The sequence below is a fragment of the Mauremys reevesii genome, linkage group 24, assembly GCF_016161935.1.
Source record: "Mauremys reevesii isolate NIE-2019 linkage group 24, ASM1616193v1, whole genome shotgun sequence".
Lineage (NCBI taxonomy): Eukaryota > Metazoa > Chordata > Testudines > Geoemydidae > Mauremys > Mauremys reevesii.
Genome location: NC_052646.1, coordinates 7146570 through 7170580, shown reverse-complemented (window position 1 = coordinate 7170580; position 24011 = coordinate 7146570). Strand labels below are relative to the sequence as shown.

The window sequence follows — 24011 nt, the reverse complement described above, 5'->3', positions numbered from 1 at the left end:
GGGATGAGGGGGCAGAGAGGAGCATCCGCTGGCAAAAACAAAAGTCAGTGGCTGTGGCTGGGATTATGCCTCATTAGCATATTCAAAGTGCCAATATTCATATGCTAATATGCACCTAAAGGGCATTTCTGCTCAGCCCTGTGCACCCAGGAAAGTGCATGGGTGCCTCTGAACATCCCACTCAATGCCGGGTGCTCAGGCAGTTGAGGTTAAACCAAACACCGGCTTAGAGAGCATGCTGGGTGCCCAAATGCCAATGAAGCAGGCACTGGACTGGGACTCTGGAAGACGTAGGTTCTAGTCTCTGTACTAGCACTGCCCTGCTGTGTGACCTTAAGTAAATTGCTTCCCTGATCTGTGCCTCAGTTTCCCCCTGCCCTTTGTCTGTTTTGTCTATTTAGCTTGTGAGCTCCGGGGGGCAGGCTCTGTCTCTACCTCTGTGTTCATGCAGAACTCTGCACAACAGGGCCCTGATCTCAGCTGGGATCTCTAGGTTTTACCATAATACTGATGATCACTTAAACCCCAAAAGGGAGTTCCCAGCGACTGTTTGCACCTGTCTGAGCTTTTGAAAATGTTGTACTAGTTTATTTTTTTAACTCTCCAAATCATGTGCTGTAGGGTCTGGGAAGGGAAGGAAAAACACCTGATTTTAGTGGTCCGGGGCTGGGGACTGAAAATCAGCCTGCAGCCGTAGTGAACATCCCTAGTTTGATAGTCACAGTAAAAGTGAAAGCAGAGGCCATTTCCTCATTCACAGTCCCATGTGATGAGCCTGGCAGGGTAAACCAAACTCCTTCTCGGCATGCAGTCAGAGCAGGAGGGGTGTTAGGGTTCACTTGGGAGCCAACCTTGGGAGGAGAATTCAGGGGAATTCTTGCTGCGTGCTGATCAGTTCAAGGTTTCTGCCTAGAAATCTCCACCAGGCGAACTCCCATCAGGTGTGTTTGGCTTTTTCTTTTTCCCCCTTGGACTTTAAATCTCTGTCGTGTTTGGAACAATGTGTTTGAGGAAGTAAAATCAAGAAATGGCATTTTATATTTTGCTTGTAGAGAGTTTGCATATGGGGACACCCGCGGGTATCAGTCTTGTCTTTCTATCCCCATATAAACCTCTCTCTCTCTCCAAATAACCCCCTTTATCTATCTATTCAACACCCTCTCTCTCACTCCCCATACACCCTCTCTACCTATCTAGTCTCACACACTGTCTCTGTCTCTCTCTGTCTTTATAGCCCCATACACCCCTCGATCTTCCTATCTAGGTTGGAGTGTTCAGAAGAACCTAGGGGAATTAGGTGAGAGTCAATGGGATTTGGATGCCTAACTCCCTTGAAAATCACTTGGGCTCCTTTGAAAATCCAAGTCCTCTTCACCTAAATCTCTCTGGACCAGATCCTCAGTTGGTGTAAATCAGCTTCGCTCCAGTGATCACAATGGAGCGACATCAGTTTACACCACCTAGGGATCAAACTCATTGACCTCAGTGAAACTACATCAATTCTCACCCGAGCTGGGAATGTCTCGGACTTTCGCTAGCTCTATCCCTCCCTCCCCGCTGGATCACCTTATCCCAGGCTCTGATGCCCACGTCCAGGTCCAAGATCCAGTTCAGGAGCCGTAGAAGTAGCCGGGTGATATTATCCATGGACCCAGCTCTGTTTTCCTTTCAAGTCTGTTGTTGTCGTGTGGGGTCCCAGGAAGCCCCTTCCCCTGCCCCCTCGCCCCCAAGGTACGAGCTGCCGGATGGCTCAGTGTGAGAGCTGCTGCAGGATCAGGGTTTGCTTCTTGACACTTGGCTCACGGCAGAGAGAGTGGAGAAATCTCAGCAAGTCAGTGCTGGATCTTTTGCACCATCACTGAGTGGAGGAAATTGAGACATTTGACTTAACCATACAGATCTTATCTTTCACCAGCATGCTGGTTTTTTTTTTTCTCTCTAGCTAAGCAGAATGAAGCTGTTGGTTTGTATTTTCTTGGCCTCTCTTGTTGCTGTTGCTACTGCACATCTACACTCAGACCCGACGCTGGATAACCACTGGGAGCTCTGGAAGAAAACCTATGGCAAGCAATACAGCCACAAGGTGGGCTCTGTGTGGCTGTGGGGTTAAAGTAGGGGAGGGGGATTTCTGTCACCATCTCCCCTCAGGTCAGCAGGTATCCGGGATCTTAGCATGCCAGCCCTATGCCAGCTCTCGCTGAGACCGCTGCCTCCTGCTCTTCTCCTGGAGATTGCAAAGCTCTCTCTGCTTTCAGAAGTGTGTTCAGTTTTAATGAACATTGGGCCCTGTATGTACCCTCCACCTTGCCTAAACCATCCTAGGGGGTTAGCTGATTTCTTCAAGCGTGTTTTATGTTTGAGATATATTAGAGCCAGGCGACATTGTTCACAAAACTTTTTTTTTTTTTTTGGTGGAAATATGCAGACTCGGGTTGACAGAAACAATTGAGGAAGTTGTCTCAATTTTGGCAAATTTTTTCAGTCAAATTAAAAAATATAAGATGGAAAGGTGGGAAAAAATGGTTCATTTCAGCATTTAATAAATGAACCGTTTTGACTTTTCCTTTTGGAAAGCCAGTTTGTGTTGGCATTTCCCTCCGTTCTATTAACAATAACTAAATAAAAAGGTTATAAAAGCCCCAAATTGGAACAAAAAGTTTGACCCAAATCCAAAAATCTTCAACTGATTTTTTAATGCATTGTTTGGTTTGGCTGCCAAATCAAAAAGTCCGTGATTTTCCCAACTGCAAGCTGTATTGTGAATGTTTGATTATTGATATTGTTTTGCATCCTAATTTTATGTGCAGCTTCTTAATTACTTTGGTTTAGTTGAAGGTCCCGATTGCTTGGGGTCATTAGAGAATCCTACAGTACTTTCCTCCTAAATTACAAGGTGTCATCACTGTCCTGGTGGCAATTACATTCTGCCTTCCTATAATTCGTCCTGATGATTTAATTGGATACAGTGTGATTCTTCTCTTCTCATCCAACCCTGTTGCATAGTGTTGCTGTGTGCTGTTAAAAAGCTGCTGCACACCACTCCAGAACTGGCTGCATTTTGGAGCTGGGGAAGGACTCAATCTTGCCACGCTTAACTTGTTAAGACTCCCCTTGATTTCCTAGGAAGTTTTGCTTGAGTGAGTGTTGCAGGATCTGGGCAACATTTTTGCAAAGCACTTAGAATCATAGCATCATAGAAAATCAGGGTTGGATGGGACCTCTGCACTTGTCATTGTTGATCCTCATCAGATTTCTTTTGGCCCAATCCTCTAGTGTGTCTAGGTCCCTCTGTATCCTGTCCCCACCCTCCAGCATAGCTACCTCTCCTCCCAGTTTAGTGTGATCTGCAAACTTGCTGAGGGTGCAGTCCACGTCATCATCCAGATCATTAGTGAAGATATTGAACAAAATCGGCCCCAAGACCAACCCTTGGGGCACTCCACTTGATACCAGCTGCCAACTAGACATGGAGCCATTGATCACTACCCGCTGAGCCCGACGATCTAGCCAGCTTTCTATCCACCTTATAGTCCATTCATCCAGTCCATACTTCTTTAACTTGCTGGCAAGAATACTGTGGGTTCCTGAGGGATAAAAAGCCGCTGTAGAACTATAACTCATTTATTCTGCTGATGGTTTCCTCTGGGCTACTGCATAGTAACCTGGGGGCTGTGCTTTGGTTCCAGAAAGAGGAAGGGGAACGGCGCGTGACCTGGGAAACGAACCTGAAACTCGTTATGCTGCATAACCTTGAGCACTCACTGGGGCTGCATTCCTATGAGCTGGGCATGAACCACCTGGCAGACATGGTAAGTTTAAAAAAAAAAATATCGCTACCGACCAAGTGACTGGGCATCTGGGAATTTTCTCTATTTCCCTGGGGGTGCTGTGGCCAGAGAATGTAACTGAATCAGGGGCAGAATAAGCTCCAGCCAATCCAGGGTCAGTATAAGCCATGCAGAGGTAGGCCCACAAACCACAGCACCCCTCTGCGTCCTCCAGCAGCAACGTGCCCCTGTCACCATTCCGAGAGCTATGCAAATCTTTGTTCTACTTGCTTGGGTCAGGGGTGTGTGCGGGAAATCTGCCATCAGGGGGTTAGTCCTGATTTTTTAAGTGCAGGTACTCCACCCCCTGCTAGCCCGCTGCTGGTGTGACCCCCCAAATGTATCAAATGGCATCCTCCAAGCAGTGTGACCTTGTACATACAGTGTATGTGAGGCCAAAGGTGTCAGAATTCCATTCTCGCAGGTTCCTGCTTCTCTACCTTACTGTGTCTGCCACCCTCCCTTACCCCCATGAGAAATGTCATGTGTGGAATAACACACAACCTGTCTGCTAGTCCATTGCTGGTGAAAGAAGTTGCTCCTTTAACTGAAATTGCAGGGGCTTGTGCGTCAGGTCCTGTTACTGCCAACGCCAGGCATTCAGAATTTAGGAGTCTGGTGCCTACAATCGTGGGGGGCTTAAAAATTCTGGGATTTAAAAAAAGTGTAAGTCTGTGTCTTCTTTTTATTTGCCTCTGGGTTTTGCCCTTTTAAGAGACATGTTTTCCTGCAGTTCTGCACAGCTATACGAGAGATGGAAACTTAAAAAAAAAAAAAAAAAAAAAAAAAGCTGAAATTCTTGTGCAATCTCACGACCTCCTCCCCGCCCCCACATTGGTGCTTTAAGGAAAACACCAGATATTGTGACACTCTCAATAAAATGAAGAGACTTGGCAATGCTGGTGCTCCTGGGTAGAGCTTTGTGAAGAAGAGATTTTTTTTGGTTTGGGGGCTGAAAAATCAATCAATCAAAAGTTGGTTTCAGATGGACCTGAAATGGCAATGGTGAAATGAAAAAAAGATGAAAACAATTCATTTAGGGTCAGACAGCACATTTTGTTTAGTTTTCTAGATTATTTTACCTTTTTAAAAAAATAAATAAATGAAATGGAAGTAAAATTTGAACTGAAAAGTCATTTTGAATCCAAACATTTGAACTAGTTTTGAATTTTTTTTTCCCAGCTGAAATAATTTTGCAAATTCAAAGTGAATTCACACAATGTTTCAGTTGACCCAAATATGCATTTTTCAGCCCCTTCCCCAATTTGTTTTTGTCTGAAAACTTTACAACAGCGCTAGTCCGGGTTCTATCCCCAGCAATGTCCTGGGGGAGGAGAATTAGCACGTGGAGAATCACAGAATCCAGAGTTCCCAGCAAACAAAGCTACAGCATGTGCTATTGAGTCAGCCAGGCTGAACCTCAGCATTCAGGCATGCTCATATTTTTCACTGCATAAAGGAAAACATTGTATCAATGAACAAGAGTTGAACCTGAGACGCAGAGTTTGTATCTGAATGTCCCCAGTGCTCGGGGCCAGTCTGTACATCGAAGGGGATGTCAGTCTGAAGGGGTGTGTGTGTGTGTGTTCTTTTAACTAGACCAGCGAGGAAGTGGCTGCTTTGTTAACTGGAGTGAAAATTCCCCACCGATCTGACCGGAATTCCACCTACAGGCCACGCCCTGGCAGCAAAGTGCCTGACTCCATGGACTGGAGGGACAAGGGATGTGTTACGGATGTGAAATATCAGGTGGGAGGCTCAATCTGTTCCCCTCCTGACATGGGTGCCCATCACAGCAGTGGCTGAGCGCATCTCTCTGGCTTTTTCAGGGAGCCTGTGGCGCCTGCTGGGCTTTCAGTGCTGTCGGTGCCCTAGAAGCCCAGGTGAAACTGAAAACTGGAAACCTGGTGTCTCTCAGCACACAGAACCTAGTCGACTGTTCCACTACGTACGGGAACTACGGCTGCAATGGTGGATATATAACCAGAGCCTTCCAGTACATCATCGATAATCACGGCATTGATTCGGATGCTTCCTATCCGTACACAGCTCAGGTGGGTATCCAAGTTTAAGACAGACACAGAGAGAGTCTGTCTACACTGCACACTAAGCCCGGGTTCTGACTCAGGTTTGAGCCCAGGCTCCCCTTCCAACCACACACAAATCAGCCTGACTCAGGTCAGCAAGTGCTCAAGGCCCGGGTCCTATGACACTGCTAGAGGGGTGGGTCAGAGTCTGAGTCCTGCTGACTTGGGTCCAAGCCTTGTCATTTTGCAGAGTGGGTGTAACCAAAGCTGCAGACCCGAGTCTGAAGGTCTGTGCAGGGCCGTATGGACGCATTAGCACCGCTGTGAGACCTGGGCCCAGCAATTGTAAACCCAGGTTTACAGTGCAGTGTGGATGCTCAAGCCTGGGCTTGGAAACACTGAGTCTACAAGCCCGGGTCCCACAGACGGAGGTTTACAGTGCAGTGTAGACATCCCCTCCTTTGATATTCACCCCTTCTTGTCAATTGTTGAGAACAGGCCACTTCCACCTTAACTGAATTAGCCTCGTTAGCACTTGACCCCCCTATTTGGTAAGGCAACTCACATCTTTTTATGTGCTGTAATATTTATACTGCTTTCTGCGTTTTTCGCTCCATGCATCCGATGAAGTGGATTTTAGGCAACAAAAGCTTATGCCCACATAAAATTGTTAGTCTCTAAGGTGCCACAAGGACTCCTCGTTCTTTTTGCTGATACAGACTAACACGGCTACCACTCTGAAACCTCCAAAAACACAGAGACTCCATTGTCCTTTTCTTAATCTATTGCTGGCATCTCTTCTTGCGAGTGTGTAGCAATCTGTTCTTTGTGGCCTGTTTTACTGGGTCTTCCTGCGCTGTTTGTGTCAGCACAAAGAACAAGGGAAGAGGTCTGCAGGCAGTGTTCTTTAGTGGTTAGAGCAGTAGAACTTGGAGTCAGGATTCCTGGCGTCTAATCGCAATTTGTGTGGGAAGTGGTGCCTAGTGGCTAGAGCAGGGGGGACTTGTACTCAGGTCACTTGGGTTATAATCTTAGCTCTGTTTGTTCCTCAGTCTTCTCTGTGAAGCCCAGCTAATGATACCTCCCTCTATCATAGGGGCATGGAGGCTCATAAATCCATAGATGAAATATGTGCTGCAAATTTTCATTGCTGTCATTGAAAGCTGAATCTTCATATTTCTTCTTACCTGAGTGATGGGAAAGGAGAGAGACTAACGCTGGGGCATCTCAATTAGAGCTGGGTAAAAAATATTTGACAAATAGTAAATTGGCTAAAAATACTCTTTTCAGGGCACCAAAACTATTTGTGAATTTGGCCTAAATTTGGCAAATATTTTCGGCCAAAAAACCCTCTGATTCCGCGCCCCCCACCCCCGGAAATGTCAAAAGAAACCATTTTGACAGCTCATTCAGAAATGAAATGGCATTTGAAATGTTTCATTTGAACCAAATGAAAGCTTTTCGATTTTTCATTTCAGCAAATAAAACTGAAAAAAAATGCAGTTTTGGTTTGAAACAAACCAGTGGGTTTTTTTAGGTTTTTGTTTTGTTTTGTTTTCTTCTGTTTGGTTGGTTTTCTGGGTAAGTCACTGAACTGAAAAATCCATTACTCACAGCTCTGATCTCGATGCCTAGAGGCAGAAGGAATGCTCCAGAGGGAGGAGCAGTGATCTAATGTGAGGGATTCAGACAACAGAGAGGAGTAGAAGCGAGATAAAAACAGATATTGTGAGTGGGTCAGATGTTCATGGCAGAGGCTGAAATGTCCCTGTTTCATCTGCTCTTTGCCACTGCCAGAACGGAACGTGTCACTATAACCCAGCCACACGAGCCGCCACCTGCTCCAAGTTTGTTATGCTCCCGTATGCCGATGAAGCAGCTCTGAAGGATGCCGTCGCCAATATCGGACCTGTGTCCGTCGCCATAGATGCGACACAGCCTACGTTTTTCCTGTACAAATCAGGTACCTTCTCTAAGCTAGAACACCTTGCACCCGGTGCTGTACATAGTTTGAAGCAGTGATTCCTTTGCCTTCTGTGGACTCTCTCTTTCAATTGAAAGAGGAATGTGGAGGAAGTTGCTGTTTGTTCTGCAGCATGTTACTGAGGAGACGCGCACATCGTGCTCTTCCCCTGGAGACCTGGCTTTTGTTTTCTTGTTATTTCCTGGAATCTCTTGATCCCTCATAAATTACAGTAATTATAAAATACAAGCCCCAGGCAGCTGAATGCACGTTTTGCTGTTTTGAATGACACCTTCATGTAACACCTTGATTCATAGGTGCTCCACCCCCGCTCCGCCCCTTCCCCTGAGGCCTCGCTCTTGCTCCACCTCTTCCCACTCCAACCTCTCCCCCGAGGCCCCCGCCCTGCTCACTGCTCTCTGTCCTTTTTGTTCTGCGTTTGTACAGCGCCTAGTGCCGTGGGGCCCTGGTCTATGTCTGGGGCTGGCAGATTAATTAACAGAAATTAATAACAACAACAAATGACCGGAGATGCTCCTTTACCTCAAAAGGTGCTCCAAGGGCTAACGGCCCCGAGTTCAGTTCCTGCTGGTGTCTTACAGGGTGTCATTAAAATAGCACCCCAGTGTGGACCCTTCACTCATGTTAATATAATGCCAATGTGCTGTGGTGGGCAGCGGGGAGCTAACGTGGGGCTTCTGAATCTTAAGGCATGAGCTTTTCCTGCTTGATCTGAAAGACCCAACCTCTTCTAACCAAGGCTGGGGCAGGCTCATCAACCTTTCTGTGGCCCAGCCACCACTAGAGGGGGACAGAATGCCACACCGAGTGGGCGTGGTTTACAGTAACCTGTGCTTTCTAAAATTAGTTTTGACTGGGTTGTATTCCAGGCACTGTCAGATATTGTGGCTGCAATTTTGTGTTGCACAGAACTCAGCCCAGGGTGGCTCTAAATTTCAGCCCAGTTCTGGGGTAATTTAGGCCGCCTTGGATGTTGCATATGTTATGGCAAGGTCTCAAGCACCACATAGAATTGCTGTAGACCCTAACCCTGGCTGCCATGCCCCCTAGACCAGAGCTTTCGGAATGGGGCCTCCTAAGATAGCTTGTGGCTGTCTTACTCAGCTCCTGTGCTGAGGGAATTTTGGATTTGGGGCTTTTAAGGGAACATTGTGAGAGGACCATAGTAGAAGGAAGATTCCCTCCTGGTGTTTATGGGAGTTGGGATACTGAAATAACTCACAGGATGGGTAGGGGTAATGGAGCATTTCAATGATTGTACAGGCCATGGAAATTAAACTTCCCAGTGGACAGCGTGCTGGACTGGGGCTTAGGAGAGCTGGGTTCTATTCCGAGGGTAACTAACTGCCTGCTCTGTGCCTCAGTGTCCCCATCTGCACAATAGAGATAATGAGACTGACCCACTTTGCGATCTACTGATGAAAAGAGTGAGCAATTATTGTTATTACCCCCTACAGGAGGCATGTTGGTACCATGTGGGTGCTGTTGCTCACAACAACTTTACTGAGCAGAGAACTCCCTGCTGGCTTTTTTTCCTCCCATGTGATTGCGCGTTCTTTCCTTCCAGGAGTCTACGATGATCCGAAATGCACTCATGTCCCAAATCATGCGGTGCTAGTTATTGGCTATGGCACCCTGGATGGGAAGGACTTTTGGCTTGTGAAAAACAGGTAAAAGAAAATCCATCACTGAGCCGTATTTATCTATAGACTAACGTGCTCCTGGGTTATGCGTGGGGCATGAGTAAGCTGTGTAGAGCTGTGCATGTATGTGTCTGTACTAGTGTGAATTGGATGCACTTTGTTAAACAGCTTGAAACACATGAGAAAATGGGGGAGGGGAACCCTGTCTATAAAGAAAGGTGGTTTTGTATCTTAATGTTTAATTGTGTGTTTTTTCTCCTTCCAACAGCTGGGGTGAATATTTCGGTGACAAAGGGTACATTCGAATGTCCAGGAACAATGGGAACCTCTGTGGGATTGCCAGCGACAGTTCTTATCCACAAATATAGAGGGACGCTCTGCTTCAGACTGTGCTCTGGAGATGTGGTCTGTTAAACTACTAATCTTAGCCTTGCTGTAATCTAGCTGCTCTGTTTGAGAACAATGTAGGAGCTCTAATGGCGAAATCCTCCCATCAGATTCATCTGACGGATCTGAGACAAGCATCTGAAATGATGAATGATCATGGTTGGTCTGGTCCAGAATTTGGGCACATTTAGCTCATTCTCTCTATCCCGCAGGGGTGTTTGTAATTGATTAGTTTCTATGCATTGCTCTGCGCATGTGAAGCGCTATTTCAGTGCTAAGTATTGTCACTGCTTCTGTCTCAAAATGTGTTGGAGTGAAGGCCGTGTCACACGGATAAATCTAGTCCACATCGTTTGTGAAGCAGTAGAGTTGCCGAAGCCACGTCAGAGGTGGAGAGGCGAAGTAGATGGATCAACACATCCCTAGCCACATATATCAATTTTCCACAATACAGGTCACAAAACACTCATTAGCAATCCGGGAGATCAAGCAAACTATGGACATTCCTTGCAGGGGGTAACGTGTTTTTCATGGCTGCACAAAATTGGGTTGGTATCTTATGCACACCAGCAGTCAGAAGCCACGGAGAAGCCCAGCCACGGAACAAAGTGCTGCTGCTGTTATAAATTGTGACCTACAGAGTGAGGTCAGCCTTTGCCACCTGCAGTGCTTGGACCAAGGACATGGTGCAGAGATGAAAGGCCTGATTCTCTCTTCCACTGCACAGCCATTTACACCTGTGCAAAGTAGGTGTATAATGTTGCTAAATCAGAATAGCAGCAGTTTTCAGCCGAGGTTTACATGACTGTAGATGATGCACAGTAGCAGGGAGTCAGGCCCAAAGGCTGTAAATCTAGCTGCAGGTATGGGATGAGCAACTGAATGAGCAAGAACGTAGGGAAAGGATGAACCTGGAATCCACACCCCCAGCTGCAAGTGCCAGCACAGCACTGGGAATCACATCTTCTGCCCTGCTCTACTCCACAGGCCGTTGGGGAGCCCTGCTTCTGGATCTGATCTATTTCAGAATAGGATTTGCAGACACCTATTGACTGAATCCTTGTGGGATACAGTTTCAGAGTGAGGTCACACATCTCTACAGCACATGAAATTCATTCTCTTCTCTCCAGTTCAGCAGTGAGGTTGCTATGATGATCCAGATCTAATCTCATCTGTAAACAATGCATGTAATAGAAATTACACATCCTCTTCCAAAAGGAAAAAAATATATATTCAATTGTCTGAGAGGTTTAGGCTCAGTCTATTCAGCATGGCAAGGTGTGGGATACTTAGCGAGCAACAGAAATTCAAAGCCACACTGATTACAGACGAAACAAACTCTCAGGCCCTGATGCTTCAAAATCTGATTCATGAGGTTGGAGTCCCGAATCTCTGCAAAGCCCCAAGAGGGCTCCATATGGGCACAGGGGTCCACTTGAATTAATCAGGTTACAAGGTCAGGAGTATAGTTAATTGAAGGGAAGCCATCAAAAATGTGGGATCCATTAGTGTGTTGCAGGGCCAGGTGGAAAAACGATCACTTGTGGGACAGGAGTGAGAAATCACATCTTTGTGAAAATTTAACCAGTTGGGGAGCTTGTCCCCAGTTATTTCCTTATCTTTGTGGCTGGTTTTAGCAAAATATAATCCGTCAGTTGCAAAAAACCCAAAAAACAACAACCCAACAAACCCAGAAAAAACCTACTAATGGATGAATTTGGAACAACTGAGCAACGCTGACTTAGTGAAATATCATGAGATTTGCAACCAGCACCAAAGCATCTCTTGCCCTGGCTAAATTTGCAGTTGTACTTGGGAGGTTCCATGTGGCTGTCTTGTGTCACTGTTTCCCCTCGTTAGAGGGAGCGTGTCATAAATAAACAGATCAGGGTTAAGGTCTCTTTTACCTGGAAAGGGTTAACAAGCTCAGTAACCTGAGAAACACCTGACCAGAGGACCAATCAAGGGACAGGATAATTTCAAATCTCTGTGGAGGGAAGCCTTTGTCTGTGTTTCTTTGTTTGTCTCTGTGTTCTCTCTTTGGATCTAAGAGAGGCCAGACATGTCTCCAAGTTCTCCTGGAGTAGTTCCTACTATCTAATAGTGAGTATTATTTAGAAAGGCGGATTAGTCTTATAATTTGATTTCTACATTTGCAATTGTGTGTTTGCTGAAGGATATCTTTATTTCTGTTTGCTGTTACTCTGATTATTCTGAGGAGGAGGGAAGGGAAGTCTCTCCAGTTTTTATAAGTTAAACCCTGTATTTTTGCATCCTGGTATTACAGAGATACTGTACTTACTTTTTGTTCTTTTAATAAATTCTTTTCTTTTCTTTGGACTTGGTTAATTCCTTCTCTTGTGGAGATTCAAGGGAAGGGGAGGGGGGAAGAGTGAGTTCCTCCTGAGGTTGATTCACAGAGTTGAATCGGTGTATATCTCTCCAGAGTGGCTAGGAGAGAGGGAGGGGGGAAGTGGGCTGCTTCCCTGTGTGTAGAGATTCAGGGAGATTGAATCTGTGTTCCCCAGGGGAAGTTTGGGGGACAGGCAGTGTGTTACTCACTTAAAATGTAACTGGTGGCAGCATATCAGATCTAAACTAGGATTTTAGTTTAGGGGAGTCCATGCAGGTCCCCATCTTGGAACCCAAAAGCTCCAAGTGGGGGAGAGACCTATGACAGAGCGCCAGGTGAGTAACTGATGGATCGTGGGCAGCCCCCATTGCTAGGCAATGTCTGACTCTGTACTGTTTTACCTGAACTTTTAGGGTGAAATTCACCCTGTGCAGAGGGCCAGCACAAGCTCTAGACACCATTCTATGGTGATCAGGTGCCCAAGTTTTGACTGTGAAGTCCGGTTGAAAAGGGGACCAGACACTCAAAGTCCGGTTACTGCGGGTGAGGGAGGTGGGGAGGTAGCGGGTCATCACCCGCACCAGCCTCTACTCACTGGGGCTGCCTCCTACCTTCGTTGTGTGGTTGGAGCTCCCAGCCCCGGCTCCACAGGCAAGTCCCTTCTGACCCGGATGGCAGAGGATGAAAGAGGAAAAGCAGCGAGCAATAGGGGGAGGGGGAAAGAGGAGTGAATGGGGTGGGGTGTCAGGGGAAGAGATGGGGCTTTTGGGGGAAATAGGTGGGGCTGGGGAGGTTCTGGCACTTCTGCTGGAGTGTCTGGTTTTTAAATATTACCAAGCTGGCAACCCTACTCACATCCCACCTAAGCCCTCAGAAAAGACGGGGTGCCCCAGCTCCCACTACCCCAGCATGGGATCCCCTCCACTGCTCCATCTCATCAGTTCACTCTATTTGCCTTCCAGATTGAAGGGGTGAAAGGGCTTGGTGGAGAGGGGGGCTGGAAGGCAGGAAGGAAGCAGAGGAAATATATGGATGATGGGGTAGATGGAATGGGGGAGATGAAGAGCAAGATGCGGGAGGCCTGGGTGAATGGGGACTGTGCTCACAGATATTAATCTTCATTTCCGTCAACCATTGAACGGTGGGGTATCTCCTCTCGACAATGTGAACGCCACTCGTTGGGGATGGAAGTATTTTGTCAGCAAAAATGCCAACACCCAGTAGCTACACTGCCCGACCATTATCGACACGGGAGTGTCGCTAAAAGCTGTGTAGTGTAGATATAGTCTTAGTAATTTTCAGCTCTTTGCAGGCTGGGGTAGAAACACTCCCCCACCTCAAGTGATTTCAGCTCTCAGTGAATTTTAGCTCTTAGCAGGCTGGGTAGAAACACAGTCCAACCATATCTGATTTCAGCTCTGACTGAGCATTTAAAATAACGAAAAGGCTCCTAATGAACCCTATTTAGCTCTCTCTTTGAACAGGGGGGAGGAACAGGTTAAACTAGTTCTGGGAGCCCTAGGGAGAGTCCACACCTCCTAGCTGGGATGCCTGGCCTCTTACTGTCACAGGGCTCTGGCATTTGAGCCCCTGGCTTAACGAGGTCCTTTCATCTGGGGTGACCCCCTCATTTGGGACAGGGTTAAGAACAGTTCTGCTCCCCTTCATTCATACCATAATGACAACACGCCGATAACAGCATTTCCTCACCCTGCATTCAGTAGTAAAGTGATTTGTAACCCAACACCAGCCAAAGTTGATTATTTTGAGAAACACTGTTCTATCCGCTGGATATCTATCAGCGAAAGAATATCCCGTTCCTTGAACAGATACATGTTTGTGAACAGTGAACACAGTGTAGTCAGTTTCTCTGAACAAAGACCATACAGGCACCCAAGTTCCACAGAGAGATCTCAGACAGTTCGAGATTTTGAAATCGCTCTCATTAGCGCGCCATTGCACAGGAGGGAAGCGGGACAAGCGAGAAGACTCCTCCAGACAGTCCTGGTAAGCCTTAAAGTAGATAATGTAGATGCAGTTAGTGGATAGCTGTGCTGCTCTCTCTCTCTAAAAAAGGCAAAATCTGGAAAGCAGAAAGGCTGAGCCTTCTCCAGCCGCCAGTGCGGAAAGATCAATGTATCTGTGTTCTCCTGTGGCCTCAGCGTGGCTGGCTGTTAGTTCGTTGTTATGCAAAACCATTTAACCTAACAACAAGTAACAATACACACTAATTGCCTACTTAGATGCAGCCTGTCCTGTCAGACATCACACCCTGGGGTGGGGCGGGTCAGGAGAGAGAGGAGAGGGAAGCCCTGCAGAGACCACCAGAGAGACCAGGAAAGCTGGTGGCGGCGATGGTTTCCTCTACATTAGGATGTCCTGGCGCGGAAGTGTGTGCTTCACGGAGCAACCAATAGAGCACCTCTCCCCCACCTCCCTCCCCAGGGCTTTTCTGCAGCTCTCTCTTGTCTTTGTTGAACTGTCCCAAAGGATTATTGTTATATTATATATGTATGGTTATATTTTTAATATTTTTTATTTATTTTTTTTTTTTTTTTTTTTTTATTTTTTTTCTATTTTTTTTTATAAAAAATTCTGTTTCCATGTTTATAGCCCTTACATCCTTCCTCCTTCCTGGAGGGTTGGTAGGGGCGGGGCCGAGGTTGGGGGGGATCTCTGTGGGGGTGAGAAAGAGATCCTGGCTGTCTGTCAGGAAGCGGTATCTGTGTCGCCTGTGCCTGCTGTCGCCCTCACAAACCCTTCTCCCTCCTTCCCCCCACAAACCATAATCCCGAGACCTGTCCAGGATCCACACACACTGTCCAGTCTCACGTCCGGTGTCGGTGGTCAGTGTGGCAGACCCAGCAGAGGTGGGCGCAGTGCAGCAGGAATGCGGCATGTCTCCTGGTGCTCGGCTCTGGCCGCCGTTTTCCTTGTCTCCGTTTTTTTGCGCCCTTTCCAGCTTTCACTTTGTCTTTCCGCTGTATCCTTCCGCCGGCTGTGCTTTTCATCCCTTCTTGCTTTGTTTTGGCTCTGGCTTGTTGGCCTTTTCTCGAGAGAGCACCGCTCGGCTCCGACCTCGGAGCCCCGGTCAGTCCATCCCGGTCAGTCTTTGCATAGCCAGCCTCTCTTCTCTTGCTCTTCTTGGACTGCTCTTTCTCTGAGCTGCGCTCTCTGCTGGTGCTGCTGCTGCGTGCTCGCGAACACAGCCAGAGCAGTCAGATTCAAAGGACTGTGAAGAAGAAATTTCAAGAAAATTTTCCCAAAGTGTGGGATGTGTGGCTGGTCAGAGCACTGCTGTCAGGCTGCTGTCAGGCTGTGCAGTGGTGCTGCAGTGTGGGATGGCTCCAGCTAATCAGGCTAATGGGCATATGCTCCTAGCACCTAGCCATGTTAGCATTTAGCTACTCTATTATTTAGCGCTACTCTACCTGGAATTAAAAGTAAATGTAAAGAGTCTAAAGTTAGTTGAATAAATGGAGTGGTGTGTGGGTTAGTTGGTAATTTAAAGTGCAGCTGCTGGACTGGAAGTAAAGTCCTAGTCCTAAGCAGAGTAGGTGTGTTCATGTAAATACAGTTTGCTCCTGAAGTCTCCCCCATGCATTCATTCAGTTCATTCAGACCCTGATTACATCTGTAACCCTAGAGGCTGCAGCAGGCAAATATTCATCCTCGCAAGCATGTCATTGCTGTGCAATCTGTGTTCCAAGGGTTATTCATAAACAGGAGCGATGCTGATTTCTAGCAGCTGAAGATGTGGCCCGATTTGCACTGCTATAGAACCTTTCATCTGTGGATCTCAGGGTCCATCTCAGCACCCGCAGGACCAGATTAATCTTTTGTGGGCCACAGCGCCAGAACCGAGGCCCCACTCTCTGCTCTGTCCACTGGTCCATATTGACGCCCTGCCCCACTCTGCCTCTTCCCCCAGAGGCCGGGTCGTGCCTCACCCCAGACCCCACTCGCACTTGGCCTCTTCCCTCCCAAGGCCCCGCCTGCCGTTTGAACAGGGTGAGAGGGCGGAGAGGAGCACCCGCCGGCAAAAACAAAAGTCAGTGCCTGTGGCTGGGTCTCTAGGCCTCATTAGCATATTCAAAGTGCCAATATCCATATGCTAATGTGCACCTAGAGGGCATTTCTGCTCAGCCCTGTGCACCCAGGAAGGTGCATGGGTGCCTCTGAACATCCCACTCAATGCTGGGTGCTCAGGCAGTTGAAGCTAAATCAGGCACCAGCTTAGTGAACATGCTGGGTGCCCAAAATGCCAATGAAGCAGGCACTGGACTGGGATGCAGGAGACCTGGGTTCTAGTTCCTGCACTAGCACTGCCCTTCTGTGTGAGCTTGGGCAAACTGCTTCCCTGATCTGTGGCTCAGTTTCCCCCTGCCCTTTGTCTGTCTTGCTTGTTAGCTCAGGGATGCTTTCCCTATGCATTCATGCAGAACCCTCCACAACAGGGCCCTGATCTCTAGGTTTTACCATAATACTGATGATCACTTAAACCCCAAAAGGGAGGTCCCAGTGACCGTTTGCACCTGTCTGAGCTTTTGAAAATGTTGACCCTACTAGTTTATTTTTTAACTCTCTAAATCATGTGCTGTAGGGTCTGGGAAGGGAAGGAAAACCAGCTGATTTTAGTGGTCCGGGGCTGGGACTGAAAATCCGCCTGCAGCCGTAGTGAACATCTCTATTTTGGTACAGACACAGTAAAAGTGAAACCAGAGGTCCTGCCATTTCCTCATTCACAGTCCCATGTGATGAGCCTGGCAGGGCAAACAGAACTCCTTCTTCTTGGCATGCAGTTAGAGCAGGAAGGGTGTTAGGGTTCACTCAGGAACCAACCTTGAGAGGAGAATTTAGGGGAATTCTTGCTGCCTGCTGATCAGTTAAAGGTTCCTGCCTAGAAATCTCCACCAGGCGAACTCCTGTCAGGTATGTTTAGCTTTTTCTTTTTCCCCCTTGTACTTTAAATCTCCTCTTTGTCGTGTTTGGAACAATGTGTTTGAGGAAGTAAAATCAAGAAATGGCGTTTTGTGTTTTGATTGTAGAGAGTTTGCATCTGCAGTCACCCGCGTGTATCAGTCTCGTCTTTCTAGCCCTATATAAACCTCTCTCTTCCCATAACCCCCTCTATCTATCTATTCAACACCCTCTCTCTCACTCCCCATACACCCTCTCTATCTAGTCTCATACACCCTCTCTCTCTCTCTCTCTCTGTCTTTCTAGCCCCATACACCCCTCCATCTTCCTTTCTAGGCCGGAGTGTTCAAAGGAATCTAGGGAAGTTAGGTGAGAGTCAATGAGATTTGGGTGCCGAACTCCCTTGAAAATCACTTGCACTCCTTTGAAAATTCAAGCCCTCGTCACCTAAATCCCTCTGGGCCAGATCCTCAGCTGGTGTAAATCTGCTTCACCCCAGTGACCACAATGGAGTGACACCAGTTTACATCACCTAGGGATCAAGCTCATTGACCTCAGTGAAGCTACATCAATTCCCACCCGAGCTGGGAATGTCTCCGACTTTTGCTAGCTCCATCCCTCCCTCCCCGCTGGATCACCTTATCCCAGGCTCTGATGCCCATGTCCAGGTCCAAGATCCAGTTCAGGAGCCGTAGAAGTAGCCGGGTGATATTATCCATTGACCCAGCTCTGTTTTCCTTTCAAGTCTGTTGTTGTCGTGTGGGGTTCCAGGAAGCCCCTTCCCCTGCCCCCTCACCCCCAAGAGGTACAAGCCGCCGGATGGCTCAGTGTGAGAGCTGCTGCAGGATCAGGGTTTGCTTCTTGACACTTGGCTCATGGCAGAGAGAGTGGAGAAATCTCAGCAAGTCAGTGCTGGATCTTTTGCACCATCACTGAGTGGAGGAAATTGAGACACTCGACTTAACCACGCAGATATTATCTTTCACTAACCTGCTCTTTTTTTTTTTTTTTTAAGCTAAGCAGAATGAAGCTGTTGGTTTGTATCGTCTTGGTCTCTCTTGCTGCTGCGGCTACTGCACATCTACACTCAGACCCGACGCTGGATAACCACTGGGAGCTCTGGAAGAAAACCTATGGCAAGCAATACAGCCACAAGGTGGGCTCTGTGCGGCTGTGGGGTTAAAGTAGGGGAGGGGGATTTCTGTCACCATCTCCTCTCAGGTCAGCAGGTATCCAGGATCTTAGCATGCCAGCCCTATGCCAGCTCTCGCTGAGACCGCTGCCTCCTGCTCTTCTCCTGGAGATTGCAAAGCTCTCTCTGCTTTCAGAAGAGCATTCAGTTTTAATGTACATTGGGCCCTGTAAGTACCCTCCACCTTGCCTAAACCATCCCGGGGATTAGTTGTTTTGTTAAAGCGTGTTTAGTTTGGGATATATTAGAGCCAGGTGGCATTGTTCACAAAACTCTTTTCTCTTTTTTTTTGGTGGAAAAATGTAGATTTGGGTTGACAGAAACAATTAGGGAATTTGGCTTGATTTTGGAATATTTTTTTGGTCGAATTAAAAAAATTAAGATGGAAAGGTGGGGAAAATGGTTCATTTCAGCATTTAATAAATGAACCGTTTTGTGTAGTGTTGCTGTGTGCTGTTAAAAAAAGCTGCTGCACACCACTGCAGAACTAGCTGCATTTTGGGGGTGGGGAAGGACTCAATCTTGCCACACTTAACTTGTTAAGACTCCCCTTGATTTCCTAGGAAGTTTTGCTTCAGTGAGTGTTGCAGGATTTGGGCATCATTTTTGCAAAGCACTTAGGTTCCTTGGGGATAAAAAAGCTCTCTAGAACTATAACCCGTTTATACTGCAGATGGTTTCCTCTGGGCTACTGCATAGTAACCTGGGGGCTGTGCTTTGGTTCCAGAAAGAGGAAGGGGAACGGCGCGTGACCTGGGAAAAGAACCTCAAGCTCGTTATGCTGCATAACCTCGAGCACTCACTGGGGCTGCATTCCTATGAGCTGGGCATGAACCACCTGGCAGACATGGTAAGTTTAAAAAAATAGGCCAAGTGACTGAGCATCTGGAATTATCTGTGTTCCCCTGGCCAGAGAATGTATCTGAATCGGGGGCAGAATAAGCTCCAGTCAGTCCAGGGTCACTATGAGCCCTGCAGAGGTCGGCCCCCAAACCACAGCACCCCTGTGCGTCCTCCAGCAGCAACCTGCCCACTGCTCCCGAGAGCTGTGCAAATCTTTGTTCTACATGCTTGGGTTAGGGGTGTGTGTGGGAAATCTGCCATCGGGGTTAGTCCTGATTTTTTAAGTGCAGGTACTCCACCCCCTGCTAGCCCGCTGCTGGTGTGACCCCCTTCCCCCCCAGCATATTTCTGTATCAAATGGCATCCTCCGAGCAGTGTGACCTTGCACATACAGTACATGTGAGGTCAAAAGTGTGGGACTCTCATTCCAGTAGGTTCCTGCTTCTCTACCTTACTGTGTCTGCCACCCTCCCTTACCTCCATGAGAAATGTCACGTGTGTAATAACACACAACCTGTCTTCTAGGCCGTTGCTGGTTAAAGAAGTTGTTCCGTTAGCTGAAATTGCAGGGGCTTGTGCCTCAGATCCTGTTACCGCCAACGCCAGGCATTCAGAATTTAGGAGTCAGGCGGCTAAAATCATGGGGGGCTTAAAAATCTTGTGATTTAAAAAATGTTTAAGTCTGGGGGCACCTTTTATTTGCCTCTGGGTTTTGCGCTTTTAAGGGTTATGTTTTCCAACAGTTCTCCACAACTATATGAGAGATGGAAACTTAAAAAAAGAAAAAAAAAAAAAAAGCTGAAATTCTTGTGCAATCTCACAACCCCCCCACATTGATGCTTTAAGGAAAACACCAGATATTGTGACACTCTCAATAAAATCAAGAGACTTGGCAATGCTGATGCTCCCTGGGTAGAGCTATGTGAAGGAGAAATTTTTTTGGTTTGGTGACTGAACAATCAATCAATCAAAAGTTAGTTTCAGATGGACCTGAAATAGCAATGGTGATATGAAAAAAAGGATGAAAACAATTCATTTAGGGTCAGACAACATGTTTAGTTTTCTAGATTATTTTACCTTTTAAATAAATAAATAAATAAATAAATCAAATGGAAGTAAAATTTGAACTGAAAAGTCATTTTGAATCCAAACATTTTGACTAATTTTGATTTTTTTTTCCCGGCTGAAACAATTTTTCAAATTCAAGGTGAGTTCACGCAATGTTTCAGTCGACCCAAATATGCATTTTTCAGCCAAAAAACGATTTGTTTTTGGCTGAAAACTTTCTGACAGTGCTAGTCCTGGGTTCTATCCCCAGCAATGTGCGGTGGGAGGAGGATTAGCATGTGGAGAATCACAGAATCCAGAGTTCCCGGCAAACAAAGCTACAGCATGGGCTATTGTTTCAGCCAGGCTGATCCCCAGCATTCAGGAGTGCTTCTATTTTTCACTGCATAAAGGAACACACTGTATCAATGAACAAGAGTTGAACCTGAGACGAAGAGTTTGTATCTGAATGTCCCCAGTCTGTACATCGAAGGGGACGTCAGTCTGAAGGGGTGTGTGTGTTCTTTTAACTAGACCAGCGAGGAAGTGGCTGCTTTGTTAACTGGAGTGAAAGTTCCCCACCGACCTGACCGGAATTCCACCTACAGGCCACGCCCTGGCAGCAAAGTGCCTGACTCCATGGACTGGAGGGACAAGGGATGTGTTACGGATGTGAAAAATCAGGTGGGAGGCTCAATCTGTTCCCTCCTGACATGGGTGCCCATCACAGCAGTGGCTGAGCGCATCTTCCTGGCTTTTTCAGGGAGCCTGTGGGGCCTGCTGGGCTTTCAGTGCTGTCGGTGCCCTAGAAGCCCAGGTGAAACTGAAAACTGGAAACCTGGTGTCTCTCAGCGCACAGAACCTAGTCGACTGTTCCATTATGTACGGGAACTACGGCTGCGGCGGCGGACTTATGACCCACGCCTTCCAGTACATCATCGATAATGACGGCATTGATTCGGACTCCTCCTATCCATACACCGCTCAGGTTGGTATCCAAGTTTAAGACACATAGATGGTCTGGCTCCACTGCACACTAAGCCCGGGTTCTGACTCCGGTTTGAGCCCAGGCTCCCCTTCCATCACACACAAATCAGCCTGACTCAGGTCAGCAAGCGCTCAGGCCCCAGGTCCTATGACTTGGGTGGTGGGTCAGAGTCCGAGTCAGAGTCCTGCTGACTTGGGTCCACATCTTGTCATTTTGTAGAGTGGGTGCAGCAAAAGCTGCAGACCTGAGTCAGAAGATCTGTGCAGGGCAGTATGGACACATTAGCACCGCTGTGAGACCTGGGGCCAGCAATTGTAAACCCAGGTTTACAGTGCAGTGTGGATGCTCAAGCGTGGGCTTGGAAACACTGAGTCCAAAAGCCTGGGTCCCACAGACCCAGTTTTACAATGCAGTGTAGACATCCCCAAAAACACAGGAACTCCGTCCTCCTTTTCTTAGTCTGTCGCTGGCATCTCTTCTTGTGAGTGTGTAGCAATCTGTTCTTTGTGGCTTGTTTTACTGGGTCTTCCTGTGCTGTTTGTATCAGCACAAAGAACAAGAGAAGAGGTCTGCAGGCAGTGTTTTTTAGTGTTTAGAGCAGTAGACCTTGGAATCAGGATTCCTGGCGTGTAATCCCAATGTTGCGTGGAAAGTGGTACCTAGTGGCTAGAGCAGAGGGACTTGTACTCAGGTCACTTGGGTTTTAATCTTAGCTCTGTTTGTTCCTCAGTCTTCTCTGTGAAACCCAGCTAATGATACCTCCCTCTATCATAGAGGCATGGAGGCTCATAAATCCATAGATGAAATATGTGCTGCAAATTTTCATTGCTCTCATTGATGGCTGAATCCTCCTATTTCTTCTTACCTGAGTGATGAGAAAGGAGAGATATTAACACTGTGACATCTCAATTAGAGCTGTGAAAGAAATATTTGACAAACATTAAATTGGCTAAAAATGCTCTTTTCAGGGCATCAAAACTATGTGTGAATTTGACCTAAATTTGGCAAATATTTTTGGCCAAAAACCCCACTGATTTTTTCCTCACGGAAATGTCAAAAGTAACCATTTTGACAGCTCATTCAGAAATGAAATGTCAATTTGAAATGACATTTGAAATGTTTCATTTGAACAAAATGAAAAAAAAATAATTTTTCGTTTCAGGAAAAAAACCTGAAAAAATGGAATTTTGGTTTGAAACAAACGAGTGGGTTTTTTTAGGTGTTAGTCTAATCTTCTATTTGCCACTGCCAGAATGGAACGTGTCACTATAACACTGCCACACGAGCCGCCACTTGCTCCAAGTTCATTGAGCTTCCGTATGCCAATGAAGCAGCCCTGAAGGATGCCGTCGCCAATATCGGACCTGTGTCTGTTGCCATAGATGCAAAACAGCCTACGTTTTTCCTGTACAGATCAGGTACATTCTCTAAGCTAGAACACCTCACGCCCAGTGCTGTATGTAGTTTGAAGCAGTGATGCCTTTGCTTTCTCTGGACTGTCTCTTTAAATTTGAAAAGGAATGTGGAGGAAGTTGCTATTTGTTCTGCAGCATGTTACTGAGGAGACGCGCTCATCGTGCTCTTCCCCGGGAGACCTGGCTTTTGTTTTCTTGTTATTTCCTGGAATCTTTTGATCCCTCAGTAAATTACAGTAATTATAAAACAAAAGCCCCAGGCAGCTGAAAGCATGTTTTGCTGTTTGTGACACCGTCATGTAACCCTTGGTTCATAGGTTCTGACTTTTATTTTTCCCCAGGGGTGCTCCACCCCTGCTCCACCCTGAAGCCCTGCCCCCACTCCACCCCTTCCCCTGAAGTCCTGCCCTCGCTCCGTCTCTCCCCACTCCAACCTCTCCCCCGAAGGTCCCCGCCCCGCTCACTGTTCTCTGCCCTCCCCAAGCGCTGCCCCTAGCTGCTGAATAGCTGATCTGTGGTACCTCCAAAAAGCTGAGTGGAGAGCTGGGTTCTATTCCAAGGGTAACTAACTGCCTGCTCTGTGCCTCAGTTTCACCATCTGCACAATGGAGATAATGAGACTGATCCGCTTTGTGATCTACTGATGAAAAGATTGAGGGATTGTTATTATTACCCCCCTTACAGAGGACCAGGTTAGAGGCATTTTGGTACCATGTGGGTGCTGTTGCTCACAACAACTTTACTGAGCAGAGAAGTCCCTGTTCACTCCCTTGTGATTGCGCATTCTTTCCTTCCAGGAGTCTACGATGATCCACGTTGCACTGATGATGTGAATCATGGAGTTCTAGTTATTGGCTATGGCACCATGGATGGGAAGGACTTTTGGCTTGTGAAAAACAGGTAAAAGAAAATCCATCACTGAGCCGTATTTATCTATAGACTAACGTGCTCCTGGGATATGCGTGGGGTATGAGTAAGCTGTGTAGAGCTGTGCATGTATGTGTCTGTACTAGTGTGAATTGGATGCACTTTGTTAAATAGCTTGAAACACATGAGAAAATGGGGGAGGGGAACCCTGCCTATAAAGAGAGGTGTTTTATTCTCTTAATGTTTAATTCTGTGTTATTTCTCTTTGCAACAGCTGGGGTGAATATTTCGGTGACAAAGGGTACATTCGAATGTCCAGGAACAAAGGAAACCACTGTGGGATTGCCAGCTACGGTTCTTATCCACAAATATAGAGGGACGCTCTGCTTCAGACTGCACTCTGGAGATGTGATCTCTTAAACTGCTTATCTTAGCCTTGCTGTAATCTAGCTGCTCTGTTTGAGAACAATGCAGGGGCTCTAATGGCAAAATCTTCCCATCAGATCCATCTGACGGAT

The 24011-nt window shown here is 47.0% G+C and overlaps 2 protein-coding genes across 3 annotated transcripts; both read left to right on the top strand.

The window, feature by feature from the left end:
* Positions 1-216: 216 nt before the first annotated feature.
* LOC120390633 (cathepsin S-like) lies at positions 217-11852 on the top strand. The gene is made up of 8 exons (XM_039513384.1): positions 217-941; positions 1943-2083; positions 3687-3809; positions 5427-5576; positions 5657-5881; positions 7652-7817; positions 9406-9508; positions 9750-11852. Exons 2-8 carry the CDS (start codon positions 1952-1954, stop codon positions 9847-9849), a joined length of 999 nt encoding a protein of 332 aa, XP_039369318.1. The 5' UTR covers positions 217-941; positions 1943-1951; the 3' UTR covers positions 9850-11852.
* Positions 11853-16974: 5122 nt separating this feature from the next.
* LOC120390630 (cathepsin S-like) lies at positions 16975-23884 on the top strand. Of its 2 annotated transcripts, XM_039513378.1 has the most exons (8): positions 16977-17153; positions 18157-18297; positions 19061-19183; positions 20758-20907; positions 20987-21211; positions 22464-22629; positions 23424-23526; positions 23768-23884. In XM_039513378.1, the coding sequence occupies exons 2-8, from the start codon at positions 18166-18168 to the stop codon at positions 23865-23867; spliced, it is 999 nt and encodes a 332-aa protein (XP_039369312.1). In that variant the 5' UTR covers positions 16977-17153; positions 18157-18165; the 3' UTR covers positions 23868-23884. The 2 variants fall into 2 exon arrangements, with proteins under 2 accessions (XP_039369314.1, XP_039369312.1); XM_039513380.1 differs by lacking the exon at positions 20758-20907 and having other exon boundaries at positions 16975-17153.
* Positions 23885-24011: the final 127 nt, after the last annotated feature.